Here is a 23,559-nt window from a genome sequence, read left to right on the forward strand (position 1 = left end):
TCAAAACTACAGTTCCCAGAGTGCATCACATGGAAATGTTGACTCCGCAAATCAGGTGGCTCGGTCAGGTGACTTCAGGCCCGCCCCCATACAAAGTGTAGTCGAACGGGAGCAGCGAGTACACACCCCAAGCATCTCCTAGGTCCCGTGTGGTCGGTCCAGAGCCTCAGAGGATCTCAGGTGAGAGCCGGCGCGGCCCCGACAGCCTCCTCCCCATTCCCCGGTGGACCCCCCGAGTCCCCGAGCTGGTGCAGCAAGCCCGTTGGGCAGCCTGCCGCAAATCCAGCCCTCAGCCGCGCCAGGGTTCCATCCCCTGCCACCAGCCCGGACTTGCGACACCGGACATTCCCCAGGTTCGAGGGCCCAGGTGGTGGTGAGCGGAGGTAGGGCTCACCGGGCTGCAGAGGTGGTGTGCGTGACTGTCCCAGTGCCGGTCCGAGCCCCTTCCCCGCCTTGTGCTTAGTTGCCGCCTGAATCTGAGTGGCGGAGTTTACCGATTGCTTTGGAGAAGGGAGACCCCGAGAGGACCATTCCGGAAACTCCGGTCCAGTCGGCGTGCTGAGCTCGGCCGGGCTCCCGGGGAGCGGGCCGGACGAGACCCCGCCCTCTGGGGTTTTCAGGCTGAAGGAGGGAGGACTGCTGGGCTTTGCCTTTTCAACAGTGTTGAGGAAAAGAAGAACCCTTGGGCTCTTATCCCAAGGTAGGGAAGGAAATTAATGTCCTTAAGTTTTATAGGTTCACAAAGCAAATGTCTGACCACAGTTTTAAGAACTTTGGGGAAAAAGAACCCTCAACCAATAAAACTACATTCTTTCTTTGTGTTAACTAGATAGTAGGAAGCAGTTGAAGAGGGAAAAATTCAGTATTTATCTACTTCCTCAGAGTGGGATCTTACACAACTCCTTTAGTCTCTCTGAGCCCATTTCATATCAAAGAAAGATATGAAATGGGCCCTCCCTGGAGTCTTGTTCTCCAGTCTTGTTCTCCTAGCCGGTGATGAAAAGCCGGTGAGGTCACAGGGGTGAAGTGAAAGTCCTTTATGAACTGTACATGCCATGATTCCAGGGGGCATGCTGTCCACTTGCCACTGAGCTGATCCAACTGTAACTTCTCTTGCTATTTGTTTTTCTTCCTAGTTCTTTGAAATCAAGGAACATGATAAGGAGTTGGCTGATTATTTTTATTTTTTTTCTCCTGAAGCTCATAGAGAAATGTGGTAAGTTTAGAAATGGGTCATCAACTTTGTAAAGAGGGAAGTAGTGCTATAGAATAAGTAGCCTGACCTGTTTGTAGCGGAGGATTTAGGGCTGCCCAGACTGTGTCTACTTGCCTGGCCCTTGATCACGTAGACACTGAGTGGTGGAGCAGACCCAGGTCTGGGGTCCAGGAGTTTTACAAGGAGCCAAAACCTGGGCTTTAGACCAGACAGGCCTAGGTTTGAATCCTGCCACCACCATTTCTGAGCTGTGTGGACAAGACACCCTCTTGGGATTCTCAGTTTCTTAGATCTGAAATAGGAATCATAATGCTCACCTCTTAGTGTAATTATTAGAGAATGTGAGTTAACATTGTAACAGAGTGGCTGGTGTGGGGTGGGGAGCACCCTAGGGGATGCCAGTAAGCATTAGCTTAAAAAAAAAATGGACTCTCCTTAGAGGAAACTTAGGGTGGTCTCATTAAGACTCACTTGGTAATTCTAATGTTGTGTCCAGAGACTGCTGCCCCAAGGCAAACTTTAAAAAGTACTTTCCCAGGATATGATGCCTGCTTCCTAACTGACTCCCATCTTGAGCTAAAAAAAAATATCCTGCCTTGTGTACATGATGTTAAGAATAGTCAAAAGCAGCCCTGGATGGTTTGGCTCAGCAGTTAGAGCGTCGTCTGACGGACCAGAAAGATCCGGGTTCAGTTCTGCTAAGGGCACATACCTTCATTGCAATTTGTCCCCACCCTGGTTGGGGTTGTGTGGGTGACAACCACTCGATGTGTCTCTCTCACATCAATGTTTCTCTATCTCTTTTCCTCCCTCTCTCCCTCCCACTCTATCTGAAAGATAAATGCAAAATGTCCTCGGGTGAGGATAAAAAATAATAATAATTTTTTAAAAAGAATAGTCAAAAGCAATTATTTATCACTCAGGCCATGTGGAAAGTCACAGACATCACCATTTTATCTTTACGATGCCCTGTGAGATAGGTAGCACTGTTCTCCCCATTTGATAGGTGAGGAATCAGAGGCTCAGATAGGTTAGGTATCTTATCCATGGTCACACAGCTAGGAAGTGACAGAGCCAGGATGGATCTGTTTGACTTCAGAGCCTAGTCTCTCAGCTGCTGAGCACCACTGTCTTCAGTGGCACTAAGGGAGAAGGAAGTAAACATCCCTTGATCTGGCTCTTTGAGAGTTCACAGCCTTTTTATTTATTTGTTTATTTTAAATATTTTTCTTTATTGATTTTAGAGAGAGAGGAAGGGAGAAGGAGAGATAGATAGATACATCAATGAGAGAACATCGGTTGGCCTCCTCCTGCATGCCCCCCACTGGGGATTGGGCCCACAGCCTGGACATGTGCCCTGACCAGGAATCGAACAGGCAACCTCTTGGGTCCTAATGCTCAACCAGTGAGCCACACTGGCCAAGCCACAGCCTCTCTTTTTAAAATGTGAAGATGGTGGAAGAGCACAGACCATGGGAATCTCCCTGACCACAGCCCCAGCAGAGCCTTGGGGGACCCAGAGGTGTTGGTGGCTGCCTGGCATCACTTTCAGCATCCCTGTCCTAGGTACTGTCTTGTCACAGTATTGCTTACCTGTTATAGTCCTCAGCTCTAGGTAGAAAGTAACAGCAGGGACCTACCCCAGCTGTGCAAGCCTAGAACAAAGCCACAAGCTGTTTATGAGAGAAGAGGTGGAGCCCTGGCCGGTTTGGCTCAGCGGTCGTTGCCTGTGGTCCAGACAGAGAGAAGAGGTGGAGTTGTCAAAGCTGCCTCCAATCCCTGAGGCTACACATAACAGGACCTTCCTACTCTGCTCTGAGTAGCTTGGCCTCTGCAAGGGCCAGGGTGAGGACATGCCACTCAGAGGGACCCTAGTGGGTGTCCGCTTGGATACCTGTGGACGCGGAGGACATAGTCTGTGTCTGCATTCACGCATGCAGGGTTTGCATGGGGGAGGTGGCTCAGATAGGGTCTGAGAGGTTCCAGGTAGCAGAGCCAGTTCCAGGAGTGCAAGTTCCAGACTGGCCCATTCCCTTGGAGGAGATGGTGTTACTCTCCCTCGGTGTCCAGCAGAGGAAGACACACTGCCAGGTAGGAGTACTGAGAAGGGGGAGCAGACAGCAGAGAACTTCTAAGTGCCCTTCCAACCTGAGCATCTAGAATTTCAGTTCTTCATCTTCTGCCTTTCACGGGTCTGAGGAGAGAGAGACCTGGGCCCTGCCTGCAGCCGCTGCCCAACAAGGACCACCTCCATGAAGTTGAGTGTTTGCTTGTGGGCCCCCTTGCACTTCTGGTCTAGATTCATGGTCACACTTTGTGTGTAATTCTGAAGGCCTTGAGGTAAGGGAGGTGAGGTGGACGGATGCCTGGAACTTTGAGTACACCTGGGAGTAGGGGTGGGGCGGGTGGGAGCTGCCCTAAGAACAAAGGAAAAGGTCAGAGAGGGCTGACTGGTGTTCTGTGGTCAAATTGCCCTGGGGCAAACCTCTTCTTCCTTCATCCTGGAGGCCTATTTGTCTACCTTCACCTGAGCAAACACCTCAGTGCCAAGTTCTCGGAGAATGAAACAGCTTGTCTTGTTCATCAGTCTCCCCCAGTCCCCAGCAGTCAGCCTCAGGAAGGGCAGCAGTGAATGAGTGGAGCTGGGTTTGGGTTTGGGCTTGTATGGGGGCCCAGAAGGGTTCTTGAGAAACAGGTTAGCTGGACCCCATGTGTCTGAGTACAAGAAGGGGCTGGGCCAGTTCTGCAGGGCCATTTAAGCTCCACAAACGAGACTCCTGTGATTTCCATCCGAAGATGTAGTTCACATCCACGTTTTTCGATCCCAGATCATGACTTGAATTGCTTTGTGACAGTTTGGGGCTCTGTGGTTCTAAAATTATCTCTGTGTAACTCAGCCACATACCCTCAGGGCCTGTCTCGTCAGGGAGGAAGCTAGCAGTCTCCACTCGGGCCTGTATCTCCCTCTGTCAATGGCAGTAGGTGACACTGCATAACAAGGGCTTCAGTCCCATCACTTAGCTTCTCAGAACCTCCATGTCATCATCTAGAACAGCAATTCTCAACCTGTGGGTCGCGACCCCTTTGGGGGTTGAACAACCCTTTCACAGGGGTCGCCTAAGACCATCGGAAAACACACATTTCCGATGGCAATTCATAACAGTAGCAAAATTACAGTTATGAAGTAGCAACGAAAATAATTTTATGGTTGGGGTCACCACAACATGAGGAACTATATTAAAGGGTCGCGGCATTAGGAAGGTTGAGAACCACTGACCTGGAACATAGGGGTTATCATGAGTTCAGACATCTCCTTGGGGCCTACGTTCTCTGACCGAATAACTAATGCCATTGATTTGGGTCCTTCCAGAGTCGACGGTCAACCTTGCTGTTCCTCCCACTGTGGTGCTGGAGAATGGAAGCTCAGCCAATGTCAGCATCACCCTTCAGTAAGTTCCCAGGCCTAGTGCTGTCCTCAGCCCAGCTTGTTCACCCCATAGCTGGCTCAATCTGTTCATCTTTCAAGTGTGATGTTTTTGCCTCTTCACTTTAAGAGAAGCCAAGAAAGAGAGGCGCTTGTCCTGGGCAGCAGACCGAGGTCCCAGAGTCTTTTTCCCCATCCGCTGAATCCTTGTTTCCGGTGGGAGGAGCAGGATGGAGGCTTCTCTCCAGAGTCAGGAGCCTTTCCCCAGCTGAGAAGAGCCCTTGAGTGACCAGCAGTTGATGCCAGACTTCAAAATGGTCCTTTCCAAGGCTCTAAGTATTTGAGGAGAGCCCTGAAGGTTGGGCAGTAAGGAGCTGAGCACTTTTTTTTTTTTTTAACTTCTATAAAAACTTTTTTGCCTTTATTGATTTTAGAGAAAAAGGAAGTGAGAGGGAGAGAGAGAGAGAGAGAAACGTCGAAGAGAGAGAACATCATCTGGCCACCTCCTGCATGCCCCCCATTGGGGATCGGGCCTACAACCTGGGCATGTGCCCTAACCGGGAATCAAACTGATGACCTCTTGGAGCATGGGTCGATGCTCAACCACTGTGCCACACCAGCCAGACAAGCACTTAGATCACTTCAAAAAGCAGAAGTGACTCCATCTGTTGGATCCCACTTGTGCGACTCTCACACTTGGCCTTGTCTGAGAGTCTTTCTTGCTGACCTCTGCTGGTTCAGCCCCAAGGGTGCCGCCCTAGTTCAGATGGCCAGAGAGCCACCCTCTTCTGTACCCTTCACTGCTTCGCTCTCCTGTTGCCTCCCAGTCACGAGGATTCCTTCCTGTAGATCAGCAGTTCTCAACCTGTGGGTCACGACCCCTTTAGGGGTCAAATGACCCTTTCACAGGGGTCGCCTAAGACCATCAGAAAACAAAATTACAGTGATGAAGTAGCAACAAAAATAATTTTATGGTTGGGGGTCACCACAACATGAGGAACTGTATTAAAGGGTCGCGGCGTTAGGAAGGTTGAGAACCACTGCTGTAGATGAAGGTCTGGAGTCCTGTCCTTTTCTCTCTCTCCTTCTCCCTCTCCTCACCTCTCCTGGGAAATTCGTCCTCAAGCCAAAGCTTTGGTACCAAGGCTCCTCAACAGACCTGCATTCCATTTCTAGCCCCTGCCACTTCTGCACATGGACACCTTGTAAATCTCATATGTGATCCCCTCACCACCACTCTCCCCTCTCCAGAATCCTTGAGTGGCTTTCCACTGCCTTCCAAATTAACTCCAGGCTTAAGTCCAGCCCTGAGGCCCCACGAACTGCTCCCAGTCAGACATATCTCATGGCTTTCTGGGGACATGCTGTTCTCTGCTCAGACCTGAGTCCTCTCAGAAGCCTTTCCCACCAGAGCAGATGTGGTCCTGCCAGCCTCTGGACACCTTCTTTGGTCCTCACAGCCATTGTCACCCCTTCTCATGTTCTCACCCAGCCCGCGGGACATCTCTCCTGATAAAGGAGCAGGGAGCCCACCTCTCAACCCCTCCAGCTGAGCACATGGCACTTCCTCACCCTAACTACTTGAGAAATGACAAGCCCCGTGCAAAATCCAGAAGGTGGGTTGAGATCTCACAGTGTCCAGCTTCTCAGTAGTAACCAGACTCTTGTCCTCCACAGGCATCCACTAAATGCGTCCTTGGTGATCACTTTTGAAATCACATTTCATTCAAAAAATATTACTATCCTTGAGCTCCCTGATGAAGTAAGTAATGAACCTTAACTGATGGGTACAGAACTGCCGGGTAACAACACATTTTAATTCAAGTGCTTCTGGACGTCGGCCACTTTGTTTTTATACCATGGGCTGCCCCTGTCCCATCATTATAGAAATCTCTAATTTTGGCTTTGTTGATCTCTTTGAGGATGAGCATTTTATGCAGTGTAGATGGAATTAGGAAGGTGATGGTAAGAAATTGGAGGCAAAAAAATGGTTCTGAGGGTGTAGAAGAAACTCTTAAGATAGTTTTTCTAAGACCTTGCTACTCAAAGGGCGTTCGTGGCCCAGCAGCATTGTCCCTGCTTGAAAACCTTTTAGAAATGCAGAATCTCAGGCCCCATTCCAGATCTACCGATTCAAAGTCTACATATGAACAACATCCCTGGTTGGTGTGGGTCCACATTAAAGTTTGCAAAGCACTGTTCGGAGATTTCCTAAAACTCGTGCCACAGTCTTCCTGGTATCACAGCAATAACTGTTCATAGTCCCCAATGCATTTGTTTGTTTATATATATCCTGTTTCTGCCTTAACAAGGATTTGAGCCAATCACTGAAAAATTTAGATTAAAAAAAGGTCAATAGGGGAGGCAGTATAGAGTTAACGAGGGTTTTAAAAAACCAGACAAAATGAATACAGGGATGAAATTGATGACAATAAGGCATGTCATGAGGCCCTGCATGGTTGTACAAATGGAGTGCAAACTGGCTCTGATCCCCTTAGCAAGCAAACCGTATGGAAGCATGGTCAAATAAAGAGTGTTCACCTAGGCCCTAGCCAGCTTGGTTCAGTGGTCAGAGCATCAGCCTGTGGGCTGAAGGGTCATGGGTTTGATTCCTTGTCAAGGGCACGTACCTGGGTAGCAGGTTCGATCCCCATCCCAGTCCGGGTCCTACGGGAGGCAACCCATTGATGTGTCCCTCTTACATCTATGCCCCCCCAATCTAAAAATCAGTGGGAAAAATATCCTCAGGTGAGAAATAACCAAAGAAAAAAGAGTGTTCACCTAGAAGGACCTTATATGAGAAGAGAATCTCATCTCATCCCATGGTGAACATCACACATCATTAGACACAGCTTCCGCCCCAGGGTGTAAGGCCTGCTACAGGCTAAGAGAAGCCATTGGTTCTAACAGTACATTCTGGCACTCAGCTCTCTGAGGTCCAGCTTGATCCCCAGATCTCATGGCTAGTGAGAGGAAGAGAGCCATCCCACCTTTCCTCAGAGATATAAGCCAGGGGTGGGCCTGGGGGCAGAACCGTGTTCTGCTCAGAAAGTCTAGCACACTGGTGTATGAGGGGTTCCAGTTAGCTGGTTGGTCCAATATTTCTCCCTTTTGTTAGTAAGTTCCTGAAAGGCAGGAACCCTGTGTGATCTGTCCTACATTTCCTAGTGTATAGCCGGCAACATAGGACTCAGTGAGGTCCCAATAAATACATGGCACTGGGTCAAATCCAGTTTTCCTAATAGGTTGTGGTGCCTCCCAGAGTGACAGAGTCATCTTTTCAAGTGACATCTCAAAATGTGGGACAACTTACTGTTTTTCTGCATGGAAATCATTCCAACCAAACTGGGTAAGCTGGGGCTTAAATGATGAGAAGGGAGGCAGTGCTGGGCACGTGAGGATTTCCTTCAGGAACCCAGCCTTAGCTCATCCTGGTCCCCAAATTCTTTCTAGCCCAAGGATACGCTTCTTGGTGATCCACAGCAACATCATCAACATCATAAACCAGGTGATTGGCTGGATCTACTTTGCAGCCTGGTCCATCTCCTTCTATCCTCAGGTGATCATGAACTGGAGGCGGAAGAGGTAATCTGCTGAGCTGTATGTGCAGGTTCATTTGGTTCCTGTGATGGGCATTGCAGTGAGCTGTAGGTAGCATGGGTTCAGACTTTCCCCCTTTGCTCATCTCCCTTCCTGCCCTTTCTAGAAAGTTGATGTGAAAGCTCTAAGAGCCTGTGGTGGCACTTGTACTGCTGGGCCGTTTGTCTCTTGCCCAGTTCAGCTCCTCCCTGCGAAAGCAACAAAATGGGGCTTCTCAGTGAAGTGGAGAATGGGCTGGGTGGGGGTGAAGTCCACCCAAATATGCTCTCATCTTGGTCCACCCAGCCCTGGAGGAATTAGTGTCAAGTCATTCTCCAGTGCCAAGTGTGGATCCTTCAGCCTTGGAGACTGAGCCTATCCACCTTGATTTTAAAAATAGAGTGGGAGGCGAGGCCAAGATGTAGGTGTAGGAAGACCCAGAACTTGCCTCCTCCCACAGACATACCAAATATACGCCTACACATAGAACAGTTCCTGCTAAGAATTAAGGGCCTATTGAACAGTTTCTGCACAACAAAGGATAGAGGGACCACATACAGAAGGGTAGGAGAGATGGAGACATGATAACAAGGGAATCCCATCCCCTGACAACATTGAGATCTGCAACAGGGAGGTGTATTACTGAGGGGCCTGTGCAAGGGCTGACCCACCCTGGGGCACAGAAAAAAAACAGTTACTTAAAAGGCACCTAGACTATATGTAAATGAAATCCACATTGTGTTTCTATACACTAATAATAGTGTTTCAGAAAGAGAAATTAAGAAAACAATCCCATTTACAATTGCATCAAAAAAATTAAAATACCTAGGAATAAATTTAACCAAGGAGGTGAAAGACCTGTATTTTGAAAACTGTAAGACATCGATGAAAGACATTGATAAAGATACAAATAATGGAACAATATACCATGCTTATGGATTGGAAGAATTAATATTGTTTAAATGTCCCTATTTACTTAAAGCAGTCTGCAGATTCAGTGCAAACTCCATCAAATTATCAATGGTATTTTTCACAGATCTATAACAAAGATCCTAAAATTAGTATAGAACCACAAAGACCCCAAATATCCAGAGCAATCTTGAGAAAGAAGAGGTATCACATTCCCTGATATCAAACTATACAACAAGGCTATAGTAATCAAAACAGCATGGTACTGTCACAAAAACAGATACGTAGATCAATGGAATAGAATAGAGAGCCTGTAAATAAACCCACACATACACAGTCAATCTATGACAAAGCAGTCAAGAATATACAGTGGTGCCTGGCTGGTGTGACTAGTGGATTGAGCATCATCCCATGGACTGAGAGGTCCCGGTTTGATTTCCAGTCAGGGCACGTACTCAGGTTGTAGGCTCAATCCCCAGTAGGGGGCATGCAGGAGGCAGCCAATTGATGTAACTCTTACATCCATGTTCCTATCTCTCCCTTTCTAAAAAATCAATTAAAAAAACATTTTAAAAAAAGAAAGAATATACAATGGGCCCCTAGCTAGAGTGTTGTCTCATACACCAGAAGGTTGCAGGTTTGATTCCTGGTTGGGGCCTGTATGGGAGGCAAGCAGTCAATGTTTCTCTTCTCTCTCTAAAAATCAATTAAAACATATCCTTGGGTGAAGATTTTTTAAAAAGAAGTAAAGACAGTCTCTTCAATAAATGGTGTTGAGAAAACTGGACAACTACATGCAAAAGACCGAAACTGGACCACTGTCCTAAATCATTTTGATTAAAGACTTGAATGTAAGACCTGAAACCATAAAACTCCTAGAAGAAAACAGGCACTAAGCTCTTTGACATCAGTTTTAGCAATATTTTTTTGGATATGTCTTTTCAATCAACAAAAGCAAAAATAAACAAATGGAATTACATAAAATTAAAAACCTTTTTGCACAGCTAAGGAAACCAACAAAACAAAGCAACCTATTGAATGGGAGAAGATATTTGCAAGTCATACACCTAATAAGGGGTTAATAGCCAAAATCTACAAAGAACTTATATAAATAATTATCAGCCCTGGCCAGTTTGGCTCAGCGGTTAGAGCATCGGCCTGTGGTCTGGAGAGACCCGGGTTCGGTTCCCGTAAGGGCACGTACCTTGGTTGCAGTTTGTCCCCGGCCCTGGTTGGGTCGTGCAGGTGGCAACCACTCGATGTGTCTCTTTCACGTCGATGTTTATCTCTCTCTCTCTCCCTTCTACTCTACCTGAACAAAAAATGTCCTCGGGTGAGGATAAAAATAATAGTAATAATAATTATTATCAAAAATGTAAACTACTTGATTTAAAAAATGGGCAGTGGACCTGAATAGGCATTTTTCCAAAGATGCAGATGGCCAACGGGCACATGATAAGATGCTCAACATCACTAATCACCAGGGAAATGTAAATCAAAACCAAGAGATATCACCTCACACCTGTCAGAATGGCTGTCATCAAAAACACAAAAAATAAGTGTTGTCAAGGATGTAGAGAAAAGAGAACCCTCATACACTGGTGGCATTTTTTTTTTTCTTTCTTTTTTTTTTTTTTTTTTTATCCTCACCCGAGGACATTTTTCCATTTTTTGTTCAGATAAAGTGGGAGGGAGAGAGAGGAAGAGAGAAAGAGAGAAACATCGATATGAAGGGACACATCGAGTGGTTGCCACCCGCACGACCAACCAGGGCCGGGGACAAACTGCAACCGAGGTACATGCCCTTAGCAGGAACCGAACCCGGGTCTCTCTGTACCGCAGGCCGACGCTCCAACCGCTGAGCCAAACTGGCCAGGGCTTTTTTTTCTTTCTTGATTTGAGAGAGAGAGAGAGAGAACATCAGTTGGCCTCCTCTTGCATGCCCCCCATCAGGGATCCAGCCCACAACCTGGGCATGTGCCCTGACCAGGAATTGAACCGGCGACCTCTTGGTGCATGGATTGATGCTCAACCACTGAGCATCACTGGCCAGGCACCCTGGTGGTAATTTAAAATAATGCAGCCACTATGGAAATCTATATGAAGGTTCCTCAAAAAATTAAAAATAGAATTACCATATGATCCAGCAGTTCCACTTCTGGGTATTTATCTGAGGACAACAAAAACACTAATTTGAAAAGATAATATGCAATCCCTAGGTTCATTGCAGAATTGTTTATAATAACCAAGATATGGAAGCAACCTAAGTGTCCATTGATAGATAAATGGATAAAGGTGTGGTACATTGCCCTGGCTGGTTTTGCTCAGTGGTTAGAGCATCAGCCTGTGCACCAAAGAATCATGGATTCAATTCTGGTCAAGGGCACCTACCTCGGTTGTGATTTGATTCCCAGCCCTGGTTGGGGTAGTGCGGGAAACAACCAATCGATGTGTCTCTCTCACATCGATGTTTCTCTCTCCCTCCCACTCTTTCTGAAAATCAATGGAAAAATACCCTTAGGTGAGGACTTAAAAAAAAAAAAAAAAAGATGTGGTACATTAATATGATGGAACATTACTTGGCCATAATAAAGAATGAAATCTTGCCATTTTTGACATGTATGGACCTAGAAGGTATGCTAAGTGAAATGAATCAGAAAAAAAAAAGAAACACTTGAATGATTTTACTTATAACATGGAATCTAAAAATAAAACAGAAACAGACTCAGACATAGGAAACAAACTAGTGGTTACCAGGGCAGGGGGCTTTGGGGAGTGGGTGAGATCGGTGAAGGGGATTATAACGTCCAGTTGAAAAGTAAGTCATGGGGATGTGATGTGTAGCACAGGAAATGTCAGTAATATAGTGACAGACGGTAACTAGAGTTATTGTGCGGATCATTTCGTAAAGTATATAAATATCAAATTACTATGATGTGCTCCTGAAAATGAATAGGATATTGTCTGTCTGTTACAATAGAAGGGAGGGAGGACAACGTGGGCCTGGGATGGTGTCTTCAGGCAGCAAGGACACAAGCTTTTCTGCGGTCACCCTAGCCATATGGCCCTCTTGAAGGGCTGCTGAGCTGGGAGCCAGGGAGGGAGATGCCTCCTTTCTGCAGGAGGCTCCAAACTTCCCTCTGGGGCCAGGACTTCAGGCAGGAGGAAACAGTTCCCAAGAGGGTGGATTGGTGGCATCAATAGTGGCATGAAGGGGACCTGAGGCCAGTGCTCTGCTTGGGGGAGCCGGGCCCTCCTTCCCTTCTGGCAAGTACTGGGAGCTCTGCCCCTCCCATGCCTTCACTGGCCCAGTCCCACCTCCTGCCCCACCTTGTCTCCATCTCCCCACCCCACAGTGTTGTTGGTCTGAGCTTCGACTTTGTTGCCCTGAACCTGACGGGCTTCATGGCTTACAGCGTGTTCAACATCGGCCTCTTCTGGGTGTCACACATCAAGGTATGGCCCTGTCCACCCACCACAGCCCGGTCCACGCTGTTCAGTGGCGTGGCTGCCCCTCACTCCTCAGCTTCTCCACAACCCCTTAACAGGAGCAGTTTTTCCTCAAATACCCGAATGGAGTGAACCCCGTGGAGAGTAACGATGTCTTCTTCAGCCTGCATGCCGTCGCTCTCACCCTGGTTGTCCTACTGCAGTGCCTCCTATATGAGGTGAGAGAGGAAATTGTCACTTGCCCCCTGTGGCTGCCAGGCCAGCACCCACCACCACCACCACCTGCCACCCACCTGCTGTTTTACTATGGAAGACGCGGTGACCCTCAGAAAAGACATGTTCACTCAGCATCTGCTCAATGGGGCCAAGATAACAGGCGAGGCCTTGTGCTGGGCACAGGGACCACCCTATGCCCCAGGCTGTACCCCCCAGCCCCAGGTCTGGGGTGAGGGACACAGGCAGTGATGACCCGGCAGGCTGAGAGCTGAGGGGGAGGGGAGAACATGGCAGCTCTTGGAGGCCTGGCCCAACCAGCGAGGAGGGGGAAGGAGGACATCAAGGAAATGATGTTTAGGGTAGTCAGTGGGGTGACTAAAGGTTCCGTGGCCCTCGGGAAAAGGGCCAAGGCAGGGCACCCCAAGCTGGGGGACAGAACTATGAAGGCCAAGGGGCAATAAGAGGAATCATGAGCCGAAGGGGGTAGGTGGGGTTCAGGGTGCCAGTGTGGGGAGTAGGCTCATGAGGGTCCGGAGAGGTCTGAACTGTCTGGACTCAGCAGTGCTGCCGGAGGGTCATCTGTGTGGTGCTTCGGCCGGAGAGGGCGTTGTTAGGTCGGGCTGCTTGGGCCCCACCTCCTGGGTTCTCTTACTCTGCTGTGACGCTTGGGTGAAGGCGGCCTTCAGGGAAAGGTAGTACTGCGTAGGGGACAGGTTCCAGAGATGACCAGGCTCCCTCTGCATCATGGAACAAGCCCGGGCTGGGATGAGATGTTGGGTTCCGTCCCCAACACCCTCCGCTCCTGGGGGGCTCTGAGGGGCACCCAGTTGTGCCTTGTGGAAACAAGAAGCAAATGGGCTCCAGAAATTCCAAGAAGGACTGAACTAGAGGCCCCGATAGTAACAAGGGTATTGCTGGTGTTGGGGTCCTTGTTCCCTCACCCACACCCCACTTACCTACCCTCTCTCGTCCTCAGCGAGGCAACCAGCGTGTGTCCTGGCCTGCCGTGGGCTTCCTGGTTCTCTCGTGGCTCTTCGCACTCGTCGCCATGATTCTGGCCGTAGTTGGGGTAACCACGTGGCTGCAGTCTCTCTTCTTCTTCTCCTACATCAAGCTGGCGGTGACGCTGGTCAAGTATTTCCCACAGGTACCTTCAGGGCCGTCCTCACTGTTCACGTGGCCATTAGAATGGGGGCTGAGACACAGAGCCCGGGTCCTGCTGCGGCTGGGCGAGGAGACGGGGGGAAAGCCGCAGTGGAAGCCACGGGGCAGCAGGAGCAGGGCTGGGTGAATTCTGGCCGTTCCCGCTGCCTGCTTCCCCTGGAGCCGGAATCACAAGACCTCAGTGGAGACTTGTCTGTGCTCACACTGGCTCTGAGTCCAGGGTTGTGCAAGTCACTCCCATTCCCATCCCAGCTTTGCTCCTGACTTCAGTTCTGCCCCCGTTACCACAACTGACTTCCCGACGAGCAGCAGCAGGGAAAGATCCAGTGGGAGGAGAGAGCCCGCCACTGTGACCTCCACCTCCCATCCAGAGATGTTTTTCTCGGAGGTCCCATCCAGGTCTTCCTTGTGGACCCTCAGCAACCACCCTCAAGTCCTCAGGCTTGTTCAGACCCGGGTCTTAGAGTCAAACATGTCTTTCCCCATAGCTGGAACGGCCCGGAACAGGTTCATATGTGAAATAAGGGCCAACTGCAGGCTCCACGTATGAGTGGAGGCCTCGTTTAACTCACCCCCTTCTCAGTGGAGCAGTCCCTTCCTCAGCCCTGCAGCACAGGGAACCTTGTGTTTAAGGGCTCAGCATTTTTGGCCAGAGTCAGCCAGTCTCCTGGAGGGTCTGGAAACAGAGCTAGACCCTTAAGGATAAACAGGACTGATCCTGTGGACACGAGAGGAGGGGCGTTCAGGCTAGGGGCAGCCCACACCGAGGCACAGGCAGAATGCGCGGGCAGCGAGGAGGCCTTGCTGGCTGAGCAGTGTTGAGCTAAAGGGATGTGGTGCCGGGTACCAGGGGCTTGAGGAGAAGGCTTTGGGGTGGGGTGAAGTCTTAAGGGAAGTGCGGCCTCCATCCCTGAATGTGGGAAAGCTTGGGGCTGGGAAACCTGGGAGTCAGGAGACCCGATTTGGAAATGTCCGAAACATCCAAGACTGGGGGGGGGGGGGGGGGCAAGAAAGGGGACCTGGCTGATGGCTGACTGGGAGAAGACCACTACGGAGGCCAAGTCACAGAAACCCAGGATGTGGGGCACTGGCAGCAGGAAAGAGGGGAGGGGGGTCTGAGTGGATCCACCCATTAGACTGGGAAGCCTGAGCCAGACCTCGGAGCCCAGCCAGGGTTGGGGCCTAGGAGGTCAGCCCCCTCTACAGGTGGAGAAACCAGGGCTGGGAGAACTCGGGTAATCCTCCCAAGGTAACATCCGGTGGCGGAGCTGGTGTGCCGAACCAGGCATCGGACTCCCAGCTCAGATTCGCAAGCACAGCACAAAGTCTGGGCTGTTTGGGGAGAGTCTTCACTGATGAGGAGAAAACTCCAAGTGGCTGGAAAACCACAATAGGGCTTTGTCCCAGACGGGGAGGGATGAAGATGGAGGAGCGGAGCCGCATGCCAGCCTCCCTCCACTGGAGTGGTGTGGTACAGGATGGGAGGAGGGGGGCCCCAGGACCATCCAAACTGCTCTCTGCCAAGGCTTGTCAGAGCCCAAAGGCCACTGTGTTCCTTGGAGCAGAGGCCGGACACAGTGGGAGGAAACAGCTTGTTTGGAGTGGCAGTCACAAGGTGCATGAGGCAGCCACCCAGCCCCCTCACCGCCCTCTTTGTCTGCCTGCCCAGGCCTATATGAACTTTGTCTACAAAAGCACTGAGGGCTGGAGCATTGGCAACGTGCTTCTGGACTTCACTGGGGGCTCTTTCAGCCTCCTCCAGATGTTCCTCCAGTCCTACAACAATGGTGAGTCCATCAGCGGTGGGCCGGGGGCACAAGACGGGTGGTGGGGGGAGGCTAGCCCCGAGCCTCACAGCTGGGGAGGCCAAGCAGTCCCAGCCCCCAGATCACCTGGGGCATTTGCAGCTGGAGGGTTTGTGGTTTCCTGGGCAGGTGAGGATCCCCACCCTCCACAGCCCCACAAGCTGCCAACCTAAAACCAGATTCTGTACCCTCTCTGGCTGTTTACAGACCAGTGGACACTGATCTTTGGAGACCCAACCAAGTTTGGACTCGGCATTTTCTCCATCTTCTTTGATGTTGTCTTCTTCATCCAGCACTTCTGCTTGTACAAAAAGAAACCCGGGTATGAGCAGGTGCACTAGCACCAGGGCCCCAGTGTGAATGGCCTGGGCCCTGGGCCCTGGGCCCACCAGGAAGGCTGGAGAAGCGGTCTGGAGCGCAGGGCTGGCTCCGTGTGCCAGCAGTGGAGAAGCGTTCTCTTCCTTGGGGCCAGATGCCTTAAACACAAACCAGCCTGCCTTTGTCCAGGATTTCCAGGGCTGGGGAGAGACCTCCCTCTGGGACAGACACCAGACTCTGCTCCAAGATTGAAAGCCACACTGCTGGCGGCCCCTCGCGCGTCTTACTGGCCAGTGATCTGGCCCTCCTGCCACTTGAGGCTGCCGTCTCTATTTTCTTTAAGGCTACAGGCAGCGCCCACAGGTCCTGACAGCCATCCCAAGCAGGACTGGACGCGGAGCTGGGAGCAGAAGGCCTTGCCCCAGGCAACCAGCGTTTCTGGGAGCAGCCTGAAGGACTGACCTTGCAGCTGGGAGAGCCAAGGGCACTTTGGTGGCACTGCTGTATTCCCAGAGACCAAGCAGCCAGGTGCTGTGGCCCGTGGACTGAGAGGTGCTGGTGCTGGTGGCAGAGGGCCAGGACTTTGGGGTCAGGCCTTAGGGTCCCTTCTCTGAAGGAAAAGACTTCTGGGTCTTTAGTATCCAACAGATTGGTTCTGAACTGGACTCAGGCCCAATACCTTCTGGATTTTCATCACACTAACACCCCTTTTGGATTTTTTGGAGGGGTGTTTTGGGAGTGGCTGTCTGCCTACCTCCACTTTCCTAGAGTCAGGGCCCCAGACGAGTCCGGGCCCCAGACGAGTCCCTCCAGCTGCTCCTTACCCTGTTTGGAGGGCAGGACACACACACACACACACCATCCGTGCCTTAGAGGCCTGTTGACCTGCCAGATGGTGAGGGCAGGGCAGGCCTCCCTTCCCTCACTTCTCCCAGACTTCTATCTGAGACTCACCAACGTTTTGGCTGGGAGCCTCAGATAAAGACTTGAGACTGCCTCACACAATCCTCACGGGCCGCCCTGATCCCATCCCAATTCAACCTGTGGTCCTTCCTGTGGCAGGAGGGGGAGGGCCCCAGGACATGCCTTGTACATGCCTTGAGTTTGTCAGTCCACTCCAACTCTTCACTCCGAGATCAATGAGGGGCCTAGATCCCGAATTAAAACCTGGCTGTTTCCTTGTGTATTCTGAGCATTTACCAGATGCGGGAGGCACATGTGTTGGCTTCAGAACCGAGTACTTGGGGCTTAGGGAGACGGCCTCCCTCACTTCGTGTGAGGAAACAATGGGCTGTGAAGTCTGCCGACCTGGCACTTCACCAGGGGAACCCTCTCGGGTGCAAGGCGCCTGCCTGCTCAGGGCCGGGTGTGTCCCACAGGTCCCACTGTGTGCATTGCCTAGGGCACACTGCTCTAGCTGTGGTTGTGAGCAGGGGTTGGTTAGGTCTTCAAGGGCACGCCACCACTGGGAGTGGAAGGGTATCTGACTCTTCCAGACGTTTCCTCTATCCAGGTGTAAAAATATCAAAGAACTTAAGATCTTGTTCTCCTAAATCAGGGAATGCTGCCTGACCAAGCACACACACCTGTATTTTATTTGGGCCACCCAGCATGTTACCAGGTGCCACACTTTAAAAATGGGCGATCTGGGCCCAGGCCGGTTTGGCTCAGCAGTGAGAGCGTTGGCCCGCAGACCAGAGTCCCAGGTTCACTTCTCACTAAGGGCACGTACTTCGGTTGCACTTTGTCCCCGGTCCTGGTTGGGGTCGTGTGGGTGGCAACTAGTTGATGTGTCTTTCACATTGTTATTTTTCTCTTTCTTTTCCCCTTCTCCCTCCTGCTAAAAGAAAAAATGGGAGATCTGGAAAATCTGACTTGGTGGTGGGTCCGTGAGAGGCAACAATTTCCAGAGCTGGTGGGCCAGCCAATGGAAGGCCAACCAGGGGCCCCGGAGCTCCCAGCTCACCCCTCTTGTCAGGTGGCAGTCCCTGGAAACTTGGGATTGCATCCCTAGCTGGGATCAACTGAGTGCTCTTAAGAGTCTAAGGGGCCCAGCCAGTTTGGCTCAGCAGTTAGAGTGACGGCCCACAAACCAATGAGTCGTGAGTTCAATTCTGGTCAAGGGCATATACCTCTGTTGCAGTTCGTCCCCGGCCCTCCCTGGTCAGGTCGTGTGGGAGGCAACCAGTCGATGTGGCTCTATCATGTCGATGTTTCTGTCTCTCTCCCCCTTCCTCCCACTCTATCTGATAATAAGAAAAATATCCTTAGGCGAGGAATTAAAAGAGTCTAAAGGCGTGGGTGTTTTTCCCATGAGCTCCTTGGTGTCCATGAGGCTGCTCCTGGGTGAGAACTGAAATCAGGTTCACAAGTGAAGTTGGGGATTCCCTTCCCCACTTCCAATGAAGGTGCTTCCACACATTCCCATAGGCGTGACCCGTCCAAGCACATGTCAGGTGGTCCTAAGAATAGTGGGGCTTCATCCCAGAGCAGCTGGGGCCAGGTCAGCCATCCTTACGAAGCTCTCCCCATAATCCACCCCAAGTCCCCCAGCCCAACACCTCAGCAAAGACCCCCCTGAGAATTCCAGCACTATTTATTGGGCACAAGATGTTGGGTGTGGGGCGGCTTCATACTGCCCCATCTCCACAGTTACCAAAATAAGGTTTACTGACTTGCTAAGAGTCGTTCCCAGATTGAATTAGTAAACTAAATTCAAAAGTAGAATTGGCATCTCCAAATAGTAAGATAAAAACACTTTGTATCAAAGTTGTGATTAAAAAAATACAAAAGTTAAACCCACAGGCGTAGGGGACAATGGCAATCCTGAGGACTGCCGAAATGTCAGCCTCGAGCCTCATCTAAATCTCGTAAGCAGACGAACCCTGGAAAGGCCAGCGCCCCTCAGGAGTGAGGGTGTTGATGGGTGAGCTGTGAGCCTGCCTGGCTTCCATCCTGGCACACTTCATGGTGCCTGTGGCAGTGTCGTATCCCTACTGAGCAACGGGGGAAAATGTGGGACACAGGCACTTGGGAGATGAGACGAGGGCAGAGCCGAGCCCTGCAGCCAGGGCAGTGTGGGAAAGGCCGGCTGCACCTGGCATTGTTCAGTTTTGTGGCCACTCTCAGGAAGTGGGGCTTCCTGCTCACCTGGGCATTGCTGAGACCAGGCAGCAGGGTCTGGGGGCTGAGCCTGTGGTCACTACAGACTCAGGCCATTGTTTCCAGTCCTCAGTGTCCGAGGGAGAGCTGGTCCCAGAGCCTCGGGCTCTGGTGGGAGAGGGGAAGGAAGGCCAGGTCAGGCCTCTGGGACCAGCTCTTGCCCTTCCGAGTGGGGACCCAGCACTCAGCAGAAGCCAGGACGAGGGGCAGACTGTGGAAGTAGTGTCACTGTACAAAGAGGCGGCAGGCACGAATCGGGACCTTGGCGGGCTGCTAGGACAGCATGGACTGCTGCACGGCCTTCTGCAGCGACTGCCGCGTCACCAGCAGGCGCACCACCTCCTCCGAGCGCTTGGTGAGCCGCTTCCGGGCCTGGTCGTGTGTGACCATGGTCATGTCCCAGCCGTTCACCTGACCCAGGAAGAGAATACAGGCACCTCAGCTCCCCACCCTCTGGAACCTAGAAGTAGGACGGGCTGTGGGGAGCCTGGGTTACCCAAGCAGACCCCAGGCTGATGGCCCCCAGAATGGGGGATGCCAAGCACCACAGTTGACACACACAGAGAAGACAGCCAGCTTCCTTTGGGAGCAAGGTCAGCATGGGTTCCAAAAGCTTTAGTCAGTCTCCCAACTGCCCCAGGCGCCAAGGGCAACCCCAGCCCCACTTCCAAATGCTTCAGTCCCTCCGACCCAAGCCTTGATTTCCTCCTTTGGGACTTCTGTTACCTGCATGATCTTGTCTCCAATCTGTAGCCCGGCAATTTCAGCAGGGCCTCCCTCAGATACCCGTGTGACGTAAATGCCCTGGAAACAGACAGCCTAAGTCAAGCCCTGGGTTCACTGGACTGGCCCCTTATCCATAGAACAAAGCCCAGCACAATGTATTCCCAGCCGTCCATATGTCCATCCCTGCACCGAGCGTACTCCCAGCTCCCAAGCCCAAGCACAGGCTGTGCCAAGACAGCCAAGGAAATAGCTGGCTGCCCCAGGGATGCTTCAGTCACTGCTGCTCCTGGACTCTGTCTAAATGGGCCTTCCACTTGCCACCCCTATTTAATGCCACCAGATCATTCACTTCTTAGACCTTCTTAGGACTATTTGAGAGATTAGGTCTGCTCCTTCTGCAAAGACCCAGAAAGCAGAGACCCACCAACTCAGACCTCTATGCTGCACAGAGAGGCCCGGGACCCTGGTCCTCCTCACCTTATCTGTCTTATCTTCCGAGAAAGGATTCTGGGAGGGATCCTGGTCAATTCCACCTCCGATGCTGAAGCCCAGGATTAAATTCTCACCTTGACGCAGCTTATGAATTTCAACTCTTTGCTGGCAAAGAAAAAAAATGAGTTGGGGTTGGAGGGGGTGGAGAACAAGTCTGGTCTGTGTCTCCTGCAGCAGCCTCAAGCTGCTGTGATAGCTCAGCCATGCCAAGAGGATGTGGACCAGGGCCCTCTGCAAAAATTCAGCTGATCACCAGCCTGGGAAGCTGGGGGCTTGAGACTCAATTCAGCCACATTAACCCGCCTACACAACCCTCTGTCGCAACCTTTCTCCCCTTCCTCTGTCTCAGGCATCAGCTGTAGTCAACATGTGCTCTAAGTCCCTGTTGCTATGGTTGTTATGGATGGGGGCCTGTATCCCAGTGGAGGGATCACACAGGGCAGGAGGGGACAGACCCTGAAAAAAATGCAGGCAGATTGATTGCTGAGCCAGCCCAGGCAAGGGCAAGACAGAAGATGCTGAGAAAAAGTGGCGATGAAACTCGTACAGAAAGATGAGGGGCTGTCCTTGCCAAGGGAGTAGGAACAGAGGCTTAAAGGTGCTGTAGATAAAGGTCAATGAGACCCAGGTGTACAGCAAAGGACCAGAACTGGGAGGTGAGATGAGGCTGCAAGTGAGGCTGGAGCCAGACAGGAAGGCCATGAAATGCAGGCCCAGGAGACTAGACCCCATGGAGAGGGCTTCCCCCTAAGCCCAGGCCCTGTTTTTGTGCACTGTAGGAGGTGGAAGCAAGTCCTAGGCTTCTCCCACCATATCTGGGGCTGTGGTCCTCAACTGTGCCAGGATCTTTTCAAAGCCCTCAGCAGACATGCTTCAGTCACCAGATGATGGGAATCAGATTGGATCATCCCTCTGCAAAAGTTGAGAGTTTTAACAGGAAGAAGAAAAAAAAAAAAAAGCAAAATGTGACTTCATCGGGACTTGAGGGAGTGACCAGGAGTTTGGCCACCTGACCTTTATTCTGGGCCCACTGGAGGTCTCAGGTGTTGGGAAGTAGGGCTGGTTGTGATCAGGTTTGATGGTAGAAGGACCACTCAGGTAGTAGGGGAATGAATGTCTCGCAGAGGTGGGATATAGAGGCCAGGAGAGCAGACTTGGCACAGAGGAGTCAAGGGGAGAATATGGTCACCTGGCCTGGCTGAACACAACCATCTCAGACCCTCGAGGAGAAGCATGTAGAGTTTGAGTGCCAGGTGCCATTCAGGCAGGTATCCAGAAGGCAGATGGGCCTATGGAGCCAGAGTTCTAAAAGGCCAAAATGTTTTAACATTCTCAAGATGTTAACTACATGGGAGATAGCAAGGGCCAGGAAGGAAGCCTCCCCCACCCCATCCGCAGTCCAATACACAAGAGGCCAAACCCCACCCACCATGTTCAGACATGTGTTAGAAGAATTGGGAGGTCATGGTCCTACAGCTTTAAGGAAGGCCCAGGGACGAGCCATGACATGAGGAAAAGGGAGCAGGAAACAACCCCTGAGGCCTAATGGACCTAGATCCTAAGAGTGAGCTCCTCCAGGCCTGCTCCACCTCCTCTGACACATACCTTTGCATACCTTTGACCCACCTTCCAGGTCAAAAAGAACACAGGGCCTTGGACTGGGAGACCAGGCCCTGTCACTGACTCATTGGGTGAAATCAGGCAGGTTATTGCCCCCTCTCTGGCTCCTCACCTGCACCCCTTTTTTTCTAGCTAAGGAGCAAGCTTAGCCCCTTCCTTCTCTCTGAGGCAGCTAGAGATCTGAAAGTCAGGCTGGTGTAGCCAGAGTGAAAGGACAGCTCTCAGCAAGTCCAGCAGTGTTTCCTCCTAGCCCAGACCTGAGCTGCTGCTCTAAGCTCACCTTTATCAGTGACTTCACACCACACCAGCTGACTCCCGGCAGGCCCATCTGAGATAATGCAGCCATGACCCCTGAGCTGGGACTTCCACCTGACCCAATGCCTGCCCAACAGACATTTCTTCTCACATTTGGTCCTTCCTGAGGGCTGCTTTATATGGCTGGACATAACCAGACCTCTCTGGGACTCACTCACCCACCTCCTGGCCTCCAGGTCCTATCTAGCTGTGACATTGGCATCTATGTCTAATGTCCCAGCCTCCCTCCCTTTGATTATTCTTATTGCACCTGACACCCAAGACAAGCTGGGGAGCGGGGGAAGAAAGGGGAAAACCAGGGGCCTGAGCTGACTCCAAAGGGTCTTCAGGTCCCAAGTGCCAGGCGGGGTACCCAGATTTTGCCCGAAGGGCTGGGAATCCCAGGAAAGTTCCGAGCAGGACCAAGACAGTTGTATAAACCTTCACTCTGGACTGGACGGTGGTGAGTCCGAGGAAGCAAAGCTACGCAGGCCCCGGCCCCCTCCATCCCTCAGATTTCCTCCTGGGCGGCGGCGCCCACTGGAGTGGAGGAAGCATTTCCTCATTCCAGAGGCTGCGACTCACGGATGTCCGGGCCCGCGCCCGCCGCCCCGCGGCTACCCGGCTGAGATCACTGGCCCGGGAAGGCCCTGGGCGCTTTACTCGATTCCCACAGCCCGGCCATTCTCCTGTCCTGCCCGCCCCGGCCGGCTGGGAGGAGTGGAACGAGGCGACGGCAGTGCGCGGGGTCTGGCTAGGTCCAGAGTCTGAGGCCCTCGAGTCCCAGCCTTCTCTGTTACACGGCTGGGGAGACCGCGGTGGAACCGAGACCGAAGCTGTGGCCGCGGGTTCGACGCTGTGCCAATCCGTATGGGGTGTCAGTTTGTCGCTCTGCAAAGTGGGAGCAAGACAAGACGCAGAGGAGCCCGCGCGAGCGCACTTACCACTACGGCAGTGACCGGCTGGCCCGGGATGTAGGACATCTCGACCCCAATCTGGCAACCAAATACCGCCCAGCGAAGCCCGCAACGAAAGTCCCGGCGACCGCGCCCTCTGGTTAACAAAGGCCGCCGGGCTCGGCCCGCCCCCTTATGAATAGTTAACAAATCTCCAGCCAATCGCCCTCCAGGTCGCTGTTCGGCTTTCGGAAGTCCCTGTGTATGCGTAGTAAAGCGGCGAGGAGG

The 23,559-nt window shown here is 51.7% G+C and overlaps 2 protein-coding genes across 3 annotated transcripts; one reads left to right on the top strand and one right to left on the bottom strand.

Moving 5' to 3' along the window:
* Window positions 1-85: 85 nt before the first annotated feature.
* Window positions 86-17,259, top strand: CTNS (cystinosin, lysosomal cystine transporter). 2 transcript variants are annotated; one of them, XM_036269681.1, is made up of 12 exons: window positions 86-180; window positions 1,137-1,216; window positions 4,587-4,665; window positions 6,318-6,402; window positions 7,886-7,989; window positions 8,094-8,225; window positions 12,485-12,584; window positions 12,677-12,796; window positions 13,771-13,941; window positions 15,628-15,745; window positions 15,971-16,085; window positions 16,432-17,259. In XM_036269681.1, the coding sequence occupies exons 2-12, from the start codon at window positions 1,156-1,158 to the stop codon at window positions 16,532-16,534; spliced, it is 1,188 nt and encodes a 395-aa protein (XP_036125574.1). In that variant the 5' UTR covers window positions 86-180; window positions 1,137-1,155; the 3' UTR covers window positions 16,535-17,259. The 2 variants fall into 2 exon arrangements, with proteins under 2 accessions (XP_036125574.1, XP_036125575.1); XM_036269682.1 differs by having other exon boundaries at window positions 15,971-17,259.
* Window positions 17,260-18,294: 1,035 nt separating this feature from the next.
* On the bottom strand, window positions 18,295-23,426 carry TAX1BP3 (Tax1 binding protein 3). The gene is made up of 4 exons (XM_036268646.1): window positions 23,320-23,426; window positions 20,447-20,566; window positions 19,970-20,047; window positions 18,295-19,654 (listed from the first exon to the last, which is right to left on the bottom strand). Exons 1-4 carry the CDS (start codon window positions 23,356-23,358, stop codon window positions 19,517-19,519), a joined length of 375 nt encoding a protein of 124 aa, XP_036124539.1. The 5' UTR covers window positions 23,359-23,426; the 3' UTR covers window positions 18,295-19,516.
* Window positions 23,427-23,559: the final 133 nt, after the last annotated feature.

Source organism: Molossus molossus, unplaced genomic scaffold (genome assembly GCF_014108415.1).
Source record: "Molossus molossus isolate mMolMol1 unplaced genomic scaffold, mMolMol1.p scaffold_m16_p_19, whole genome shotgun sequence".
NCBI lineage: Eukaryota > Metazoa > Chordata > Mammalia > Chiroptera > Molossidae > Molossus > Molossus molossus.

Coding starts and splice junctions, on each gene's coding strand:
- CTNS (XM_036269681.1), top strand. CDS start 1,156: ATGATAAGGAGTTGGCTGATTATTTTTATTTTTTTTCTCCTGAAGCTC. Junction 8,226..12,484: donor ATGAACTGGAGGCGGAAGAG/GTAATCTGCTGA, acceptor CCCACCCCACAG/TGTTGTTGGTCTGAGCTTCG. Junction 16,086..16,431: donor TTGTACAAAAAGAAACCCGG/GTATGAGCAGGT, acceptor TTAAGGCTACAG/GCAGCGCCCACAGGTCCTGA.
- TAX1BP3 (XM_036268646.1), bottom strand. CDS start 23,358: ATGTCCTACATCCCGGGCCAGCCGGTCACTGCCGTAGTG. Junction 20,567..23,319: donor AGCCGGTCACTGCCGTAGTG/GTAAGTGCGCTC, acceptor TTTCTTTGCCAG/CAAAGAGTTGAAATTCATAA. Junction 19,655..19,969: donor TTGGAGACAAGATCATGCAG/GTAACAGAAGTC, acceptor TTCCTGGGTCAG/GTGAACGGCTGGGACATGAC.